The 10,000-nt window shown below is 46.0% G+C and overlaps 1 protein-coding gene across 1 annotated transcript in view; it reads left to right on the top strand.

Moving 5' to 3' along the window:
* The window catches only part of grip1 (glutamate receptor interacting protein 1), a gene marked incomplete at both ends in the record, with an annotated part of 51,798 nt that overhangs the window by 39,954 nt on the left and 1,844 nt on the right, over window positions 1-10,000 (top strand). The window contains 7 exons of the mRNA XM_080538308.1: window positions 1-126; window positions 5,435-5,638; window positions 6,951-7,065; window positions 7,270-7,308; window positions 7,761-7,872; window positions 8,741-8,974; window positions 9,406-9,549. The exon at window positions 1-126 is cut by the window's left edge and continues 14 nt beyond it. Coding sequence (XP_080394434.1) covers window positions 1-126; window positions 5,435-5,638; window positions 6,951-7,065; window positions 7,270-7,308; window positions 7,761-7,872; window positions 8,741-8,974; window positions 9,406-9,549 — 974 coding nt within the window. The remainder of the gene's footprint in view (window positions 127-5,434; window positions 5,639-6,950; window positions 7,066-7,269; window positions 7,309-7,760; window positions 7,873-8,740; window positions 8,975-9,405; window positions 9,550-10,000) is intronic.

The raw sequence follows: 10,000 nt of genomic DNA, 5'->3' as shown, positions 1-10,000 counted from the left end.
ACATCGGGGACAGGATCCTGGCCATCAACAGTAACAGTCTGAAGGGGAAGCCGCTCAGCGAGGCCATCCACCTTCTGCAGATGGCCGGAGAGTCAGTCACCCTGAAGATCAAGAAACAGTCAGAGCGTGAGTACCTCACTCTACATACCTCACTGTACATACCTCACTGTACATACCTCACTGTACATACCTCACTGTACATACCTCACTTTACATACCTCACTGTACATACCTCACTGTACATACCTCATTGTACATACCTCACTCTACATACCTCACTCTACATACCTCACGCTACATACCTCACTGTACATGCCTTACTCTACATACCTCACTGTACATACCTCACTGTACATACCTCACTTTACATACCTCACTGTACATACTTCACTCTACATACCTCACTGTACATACCTCACTGTACATACCTCACTGTACATACCTCACTGTACATACCTCACTGTACATACCTCACTCTACATACCTCACTCTACATACCTCACTCTACATACCTCACTCTACATACCTCACTGTCTATACCTCACTCTACATACCTCACTGTACATACCTCACTGTACATGCCTCACTCTACATACCTCACTCTACATACCTCACTGTACATACCTCACTCTACATACCTCACTGTACATACCTCACTGCACATACCTCACTGTACATACCTCACTCGACATACCTCACTGTACATACCTCACTCTACATACCTCACTCTACATACCTCACTGTACATACCTCACTGCACATACCTCACTGTACATACCTCACTACATACCTCACTGTACATACTTCACTCTACATACCTCACTGTACATACCTCACTGTACATACCTCACTGTACATACCTCACTTTACATACCTCAATGTGCATACCTCAATGTACATACCTCACTGTCTATACGTCAATGTACATACCTCACTCTACATACCTCAATGTGCATACCTCACTGTACATACTTCACTCTACATACCTCACTATACATACCTCACTGTACATACCTCACTGTACATCAGGGTTTCCGTTAACCGGTAATTACCGGTCTTTGTCCGGTAACATTTGTTGAAGTCCGACAAACTGAAAACTCGTCGGACAAAATGTCCGGTGAAAATAATCACCACCATTCTCAGCTGAGCACCAAACACACACACACCCACGCACACACACTGCCCGAGAGAGAAGGACCCGCCCCCTCCAGCCAGCCTATAGGCTAACCAAAGGGGGCGGGTCCTTCTCTCTCGGGCAGTGCCGCGCGTGCACGAGTGTGTGTGTCCGGTGCCCAGCTGAAAATGGTGGCCCGAAGCGGAAAGCCTTATCTTTATCGCACAATAACAAGGATAACAAACGAAACGGACAACATTTACACTAAGACAGTGTGCGAATTAAATCACGGTGTGCGGGGGAGCCCAGGGATTCAAGCAACAAAAAGAAAATCTCCTGACGGAAAAAAAAGTTCTGGCCAAATCGGGGCCGGTGGCTTTCCGCGCGCGTGCGATGTTCCGTTCTACGTTCTAATGCTTTGACTTTTCTTTCGAAAAATGTGAATACATTTCCGCGTTGTCGAAAATCAATGACACATCGCTAGTCAACTAACACGGTTTGTTTTATGAGCCTGCTAACAATGTAAAGTAGTGTTGTAAGATGGAGACAAACTTCAGCTATATGATCTAACAGCCGGTCTTCAGGACGACATACAGACCCGTATGAGCTTACAGGGCTATCCCCTAAGTATGATTTGACAGGCAGCTAAACGAAAATGCCTTCCCAACCAGCGAGACCTGGGGGGTGTTCCATCAACGTCGCCAAAGGAAAACCTAGGCCCACTTCGCCAAGTCCCGCGAGACTCTTAAAAAGATCCAGGCATATCTTGATAGATCTCGCGAGACTTGTCAAAACAAGCCCAGACTTTCCTCCAGCGACGTCGATGGAACACCCCCCTGGTTATAGAAATGACGTTGTTTTATTGATAAAATTTTTAAAAAAGGGTAAAACTGGAAAGAGAAAATTGAAAACTCACATTAATCCCAAACAATTTAACAAACTTCAGTTAACGTAATGTGGAGTCCGTTCATTGATCGATGCTGTCTGTTCAGTTCCCAGTGAGGCGCCCGTTCAGCGCTGGACATAATGGCATAGCGCGCATGCGAATCATGTTATATTATTATATAGCTCGCATCTAATCGTATCGGATGAGAAATAGACATTAAATGGCATATATAGGTCGCTACACAACAGTAATCACCGCGACAAACAGCTATATTAGATTTGGAGAAAAAAAAATATGATTTTGAAAAAAATTTTTTTTATTATATTTTAATATGATGACCGGAATAATTCACGTTTGTCCGGTAAATCGAAATCTTCCCGGACACGATGTCCGGCGGCAAATTTTTCTAACGGAAACCCTGCTGTACATACCTCACTCTACATACCTCACTATACATACCTCACTGTACATACCTCACTCTACATACCTCACTGTCTATACCTCACTCTACATACCTCACTGTACATACCTCACTACATACCTCACTGTACATACCTAACTGTACATACCTCACTGTCTATACCTCACTGTACATACCTCACTGTACATACCTCACTGTACATACCTCACTCTACATACCTCACTGTACATACCTCACTGTACATACCTCACTACATACCTCACTGTACATACCTAACTGTACATACCTCACTGTCTATACCTCACTGTACATACCTCACTGTACATACCTCACTGTACATACCTTACTCTACATACCTCACTGTACATACCTCACTGTCTATACCTCAATGTACATACCTCACTCTACATACCTCAATGTGCATACCTCAATGTAGTAAGTTAGGATATTTATAGCATAGCATAGTGTACAGCACAGTGTTTATTGTATAGTAGATAGTGTACATAGCCTTTATTTATTTATGTCAACCAGCTCTTTTCTCTTTTTCGTTTTACCCTTGGCTCTCTTGTTTTTAGTCTTTTTTCCAAGCACCAGGGGAGCCCCCCCTCCTAAATTTCGTTATACGGTACCTGTACTGTATAAATGACAATAAAGACCATTCATTCATTCATTCATTCATTCACATACCTCACTCTACATACCTCAATCTACATACCTCACTCTACATACCTCACTCTACATACCTCACTGTCTGTACCTCACTATATACTGTATATATATATATATATGTTACGGTACATGTGGGAACACGGTACATGTGGGAAAACTAGGGTTAGGGTTAGGTGCTAGGGTGCTACGGTTAGGGTTAGGGGTAGGGGTAGGGTTAGGGTTAGACATGCCAGCATTTACCAAATCGACGTAGCACCTAACCCTAACCCTAGTTTTCCCACATGTACCGTATTCCCACATGTACCGTAACATATATATATATATATATATATATATATATATATATATATATATATATATATATATATATATATATATATATGCTGTATACAGTTAGGTCCGGAAATATTTGGACAGTGACACAATTTCCATACTTTTGGCTCTGTATGCCACCACAATAGATTTGAAATGAAACAATCGAGATGTAATTGAAGTGCAGACTTTCAGCTTTAATTCAAGGGGTTGAACATAAAATATTGAGCTCAAAAGTAATTGGACAAATTAACATAATGATAAATAAAATGATCATTTTTAATACTTTGTTGAGAATCCTTTGCAGGCAATGACTGCTTGAAGTCTGGAACCCATGGACATCACCAAATGCTGGGTTTCCTCCTTTGTGATGCTTTGCCAGGCCTTTACTGCAGCTGTCTTCAGTTGTTGTTTGTTTGTGGGTCTTTCTGCCTTTAGTTTTGTCCTCAGCAAGTGAAATGCATGCTCAATTGGGTTGAGATCAGGTGATTGACTCGGCCATTGCAGAATATTCCACTTCTTTGCCTTAAAAAACTCCTGGGTTGCTGCTTACGCAATATGTTTTGGGTCATTGTCCATCTGTATTGTGAAGCGCCATCCAATCAACTTTGCTGAATTTGTCTGAATCTGAGCAGACAGAATATCCCTAAACATTTAAGAATTCATCCGTCTGCTTCTGTCTTCTGTCACATCATCAATACACACTAGTGACCCAGTGCCATTGGAAGCCAGGCATGCCCATGTCATCACAATACCGTTTTTTAAAGAGGATGTAGTAAGCGTCGGATCATGAGCCGTTCCAAGCCTTCTCCATACTTATTTCTTCCCATCATTCTGGTACAGGTTAATCTGAGTTTCATCTGTCCAAAGAATGCTCTTTCAGAACAGGGCTGGTGTTTTTTGGCAAAGGCAAATGTTTTTTGGCAAAGTCTAATCTGGCCTTTCTATTCTTGAGGCTTATGAATGGCTTGCACCTTGTGGTGAACCCTCTGTATTTGTTAATGTGAAGTCTTCCCTTTATGGTACACTTGGATAATGATATGCCTACCTCCTGGAGACTGTTCTTCACTTGGCTGGATGTTGTGAAGGGGCTTTTCTTTACCATGTAAAGGATCCTGTGATCATCCACCACTCTTGTCTTCCATGGACGTTCAGACCTTTTTATGGTGCCGAGCTCACCAGTGCGTTCTTTTTTTCTCAGAATGTTCCAAACAGTTAATTTGGCCACTCCTAATGTTCCGGCTATCTCTCTGATGGATTTTTGGGTTGTTTTTGCATCCTAAGGATGGCCTGTTTCACTTGCATTGAGAGCTTCGTTGACTGCATGTTGTGTGTATACAGCAACAGCCTCCAAATGCAAATGCCACACTTGGAATCAACTCAGACCTTTTACCTGCTTAATTGATAAAGAAATAATGAAGAAATAGCCCACACTGGCCCATGAAACAGTTTTTGAGTCAATTGTCCAATTACTTTTGGTCCCTTGAAAACGAGGGAGCTACATATTAAAAAGCTGTAATTCCTAAACCCTTCCTTCAATTTGGATGTGAATAACCTTACCCTAAAGCTGAGACTCTGCACTTTAAGCCCATATTCATTATATAACTGTAACTTGAAGATGTTTTGGTAAACAGCTACATTTAAAAAATAAATAAATAATAATAATTCATTACATTTTATATAGGGCTTTTCCGAGGCTCAAAGACGCAGAAAAATCTGTCTGTGTCCAAATATATATGGACCTAACTGTAAATACTACTATTAGTTTGCCTGTCTGTATAATATACTACTACTATACACACAGCCAGTCACATGCCATACATACCTTGACTAACCGAAATAAACCTCTGTCTGTCTGTCCATCTCTCTCTCTCTCTCCGTGTATGTGTGTCTCTCTCTCCCTCCCTTTCCCTTTCCCTCTCTTCTGTCTCTCTCTCTCTCTCTGTCTCTGTCTCTCTCTCTCTCTCTCTCTCTCTCTCTCTCTCTCTCTCTCTCTCTCTCTCTCTCTCTCTCTCTCTCTCTCTCTCTCTAGTGTCCAGTCCTAAGCAGGTGTCTGGTCGTGTCAGTGAGCTGAGTGATGTGGAGGATGAGGGGGTGGGGTCAGGGTCGGGGTCGGGGGCGGGGTCTGGCTCGGGGGCGGGGCAGAAGGCGGGGCTCTACTCCACCATTCCCTCTGTGGACAGTGCTGTGGAATCCTGGGATGGATCCAACATGGACGCCACCTTCAGCACACAGGGTGAGACAGACAGACAGACAGACAGACAGACAGAGAGACAGGCAGGCAGGCAGGCAGGCAGGCAGACAGACAGACAGACAGACACAGAGACAGACACAGACAGGCAGACAGACAGGCAGACAGGCAGGCAGACAGACAGGCAGACAGGCGGGCAGGCACACAGACGGGCAGGCAGACAGACGGGCAGGCAGACAGACGGGCAGGCAGACAGACAGACAGACAGACACGCAGGCAGGCAGGCAGGCAGACAGACAGACAGACAGACACGCAGGCAGACAGACACGCACGCAGGCAGGCAGACAGGCAGGCAGGCAAGCTAGCAGGCACAGACTGAGATTTTGGTTTGATCTAATAACATTTTAATCTGCCAATATATCTCAACCCGTGTGTGTGTGCATGTGTGCGTGTGTTTGTCTGTGTGTGTGTGTGTGTGTGTGTGTGTGTGTGTGTGTGTGTGTGTGTGTGGTGTACGTGTGTGTGTGTGTGTGGTGTACGTGTGTACGTGTGTGTGTGTGTGTGTGTGTGTGTGTGTGTGTGTGTGTTGTTGGTGAGGATGTTTTGAAATTCACCATCAAAGCAAGACTGCAGGTATTACCGACCAAGTACAATCTGTCCACCTGGTATCCCCACACTCACAGTCCATTCTGTTTAAACCATCAGGATTCACAACACCTAGAATCCATTGCACACATAACAAATGGATGTAATGCATACAAACACCTGTACATAGCTCGTCATGACCGTATTGTGGACATTGTGTCTGATACAGTACAAAACATCTTACCATCTAGCGCAGCTATGTACAAGCATGCCAGAGTGTTACCAGAGTGGTTTGGTTTTACCAATGACGTTTTTGCCAACATCCCAAATACACCTGATGTTGTCTTTGTTGACACCAGCCACAAGGAGGTGCTGATTGTAGAAGTAGGCTGCCCCTTTGACCTGTACATGGACCAGACTTTCCAGGACAAGTATATCAAATACCAACCACTACTTAGTACGAAAACCAGCTTTGGGTACAAGTGTAAATTCAGCATACTTGTATTTGGAAGTCTGGGCCATGTATATAAATGCACCATGAGGGGTCTGAGAATTGCTGCAATGTCTAAAAGAAAGGCCAAACAAGTTGCCACATTTTGCTCTGTCTCAGCTATCATTGGCAGCTTGGCCGTGTGGAGAAGGAGGTGTTATGTGTACCCTTGAGTGTTCAGTGCTGCTTAGCCCCGAAATATTTGATTCCCTGTTTGTGTAATATAATTTGTGGAACCAAATAATAATTTGTGGAACCAAATAAAGTATTCAAATGTGCCAGGCTTCCACAATGCTGAGTGGAGGAGCGCGGCGCCCCCTCTGGACCGACACCGCAACCACATCCTGCAGGACCTGGGAATCAACGATGATGACTGGGACCGGCCCACAGCCAGCGGGTACACACACACACACATGCACACACACACACACACACACACACACACATGCATGCACGCACGCACACACACACACAGACACACACACACACACACACACACACACTCACAGACACACACACACACACACACACCACACACACAGACACACACACACACACATGTTTGTTGATGTTAATGTAGTTCCTCTCCTGGCATCTGCAGAGTTTCAGCGCTGCCCAGCGGCTTAATCACAGACAGCAGGTGAGACTCAGACCCTCCCCCCTCCTCCCTCCCCCCTCCTCCCTCCCCCTCCTCTCTCCTCCCCTCTCAATCTCCCACCTTTCTCCTCCCTCTCCTACCCCTCCTCTCTCCTCGCCCCTCCTCCCTCCTCCTTCTCTCTCCTCCACCCTCCTCCCTCCCTACCCCTCCTTCCCCCACCTCTCTCCTCCCTACCACTCATCCCCCTACCCCTCGTCCCCCTCCTTCCCCCACCTCTCTCCTCTCTACCTCTCTCCTCTCATCCCCCACCTCTCCTCTCTCCCTCCTCCTACACCTCCCTCCCTCCTCCCCCCTGGGTCTGCTGTCCCTCACTGCCTGCTCTGCCCCGGGTGAACCCCTCCCACCAGTGTACTGCGTGCGTGTTGATTGGTTGTGTGGGTCAGGGTCTGGGTTCCTGAGGTGACCTGTGTGACCTCTGACCTCTGCCCTCCCAGGTTCAGCGTGGTGCATGCTGGGACGGAGCCGGATCAGGAGGAGAACTTCTGGTCTCAGGCTCTGGAGGACCTGGAGACCTGCGGCCAGTCTGGAATACTCCGAGAGCTCGAGGTAACCATAGTTACAAACCAGATGCGTTACCATAGTTACCAGACAGACATGTTACCATTCGGTTGTCTGACGTCTACCAAGTCTGACGTCAAACGTGACGTTTAGCAATTTAGTTTTTTAGACTCGGATCTATTCATACAACAAGGGACACAGCACTTTCCGTTTTTCCCATATTTGTCAGCGTCTTTGAGCCTCGGAAAAGCGCTATATAAATATAATGAATTATTATTATTACTGAGGCATTTCGAAGACAGCGCCTCAGCCAACTTTGGACTCAGAAACACGTCACGACTTAACAACCGAATAGTACTATCCCAGACATGTTACCATAGTTACTATACCAGACATGTTACCATAGTTACAATACTAGACATGTTACCATAGTTAAAATACCAGACATGTTACCATAGCTACTATCCCAGACATTATAGTTACTATACCAGACATGTTACCATAGTTACTATACCAGACATGTTACCATAGTTACAATACCAGACATGTTACCATAGTTACAATACCAGACATGTTACCATAGCTACTATCCCAGACATGTTATTATAGTTACTATACCAGACATGTTACCGTAGTTACAATACCAGACATGTTACAATACCAGATATGTTACCATAGTTACAATACCAGACTTGTTACCATAGTTACAATACCAGACATGTTACCATAATTACTATACCAGACATGTTACCATAATTACTATACCAGACATGTTACCATAATCCATCCATTCTTCTCTCCTCTCCTCTCCTCTCCCCCTCTCCTCTCCTCTCCCCCTCTCCTCTCCACTCCCCTCTCCTCTCCTCTCCTTTCCTCCCCTCTCCTCCACCTCCTCCTCCTCCTCCTCCTCCACCAGGCCACCATCATGTCTGGCAGCAGCCTGAGTCTGAACCATGACCCCTCCCCCCTGCGGAGCCACCTGGGCCGCCAGGCCAGCTTCCAGGAGCGCAGTGCCAGCCGGCCGCAGTATAGCCAGTCCAGCCGCTCCAACACGCTGCCCAGCGACCCCGCCCGCAAGGCCTTCAGCCTGAGGAAGACGCAGGACGTCAGAGACAACAACATGTCTCCCACCCCGGTGGAGCTGCACAAGGTACAGACAAACAACACTGTCATCTCACCCTGACCCCGACCTTTAAACCGTGACCTTTAACCCTGGCCTTAATCCTGACCTTAACCATGACCCTGACGCTGTCCGTAACCCTGACCTTAACCATGACGCTGACCTTAACCTGATCCTTAACCCTGACCGTAACACTGACCTTAACCTTGACTGTAACCCTGACCTTGACCCTGACCCTGACATTGACCTTGACCCTGACCCTTAACCCTCTTAACTCTGACCCTAATCCTAACCCTGACCTTAACCCTATCCCTGACCTTAACCCTAACCCTGACCTTAATCCTGACCCTGTCCTTAGGCCTGACCTTAACCCTGTCCTTAGCCCTGACCTTAGCCCTGACCTTAACCCTGACCTTAGCCCTGACCTTAACCCTGACCTTAGCCCTGACCCTGTGTCCCAGGTGGGTCTGGTGAAGGAGGAGGATGAGGACTTTGGCTTCAGCGTGTCTGATGGTGTGACAGAGAAGGGCGTCTACGTCAACAACATCCGCCCCGGGGGGCCGGCACAGCTGGGGGGGCTGCAGTCCTACGACAGGCTGCTGCAGGTACACACACACACTCACACTCTCTCTCGCACACTGTGCACACACACACACACAAATGAAACGCTGCAATATAGGGGCTACATTACGACTAAAAATGCACAATACAAAAACTGAGAATTCCACTCTCAATGGAGAATGAATCAGGCAAAACAGGAACGAACTCGGTTGAAAATGTAATGAACTTGTTGTGCCACATTCACTCCCCGCATCACTCCCCTTTACGCATGAACGCTTCCTGTCTGAGTGCTTATGCGTTCGCTTCAAGGACATCACAAGAGGAGCAACTTATCACTAAAAAGTGATCGTATATTTTAGTTTGTAAATGTTCAAACACATCGCAATGCTAACCTCAGAATGGCACTAGTAGGCGATAACATCCACAACAGCACTTAAATATGTAATAGTTTACAGTAATACATGTATGTAATATACTGTGATGAACCTGCGAGGG

This window comes from Nansenia antarctica (genome assembly GCF_963989245.1).
Source record: "Nansenia antarctica genome assembly, chromosome: 8".
In the NCBI taxonomy this organism is placed as follows: domain Eukaryota; kingdom Metazoa; phylum Chordata; class Actinopteri; order Argentiniformes; family Microstomatidae; genus Nansenia; species Nansenia antarctica.
Note: the sequence above shows the minus strand (reverse complement) of the source record. Positions and strands in the feature narration are given on the sequence as shown.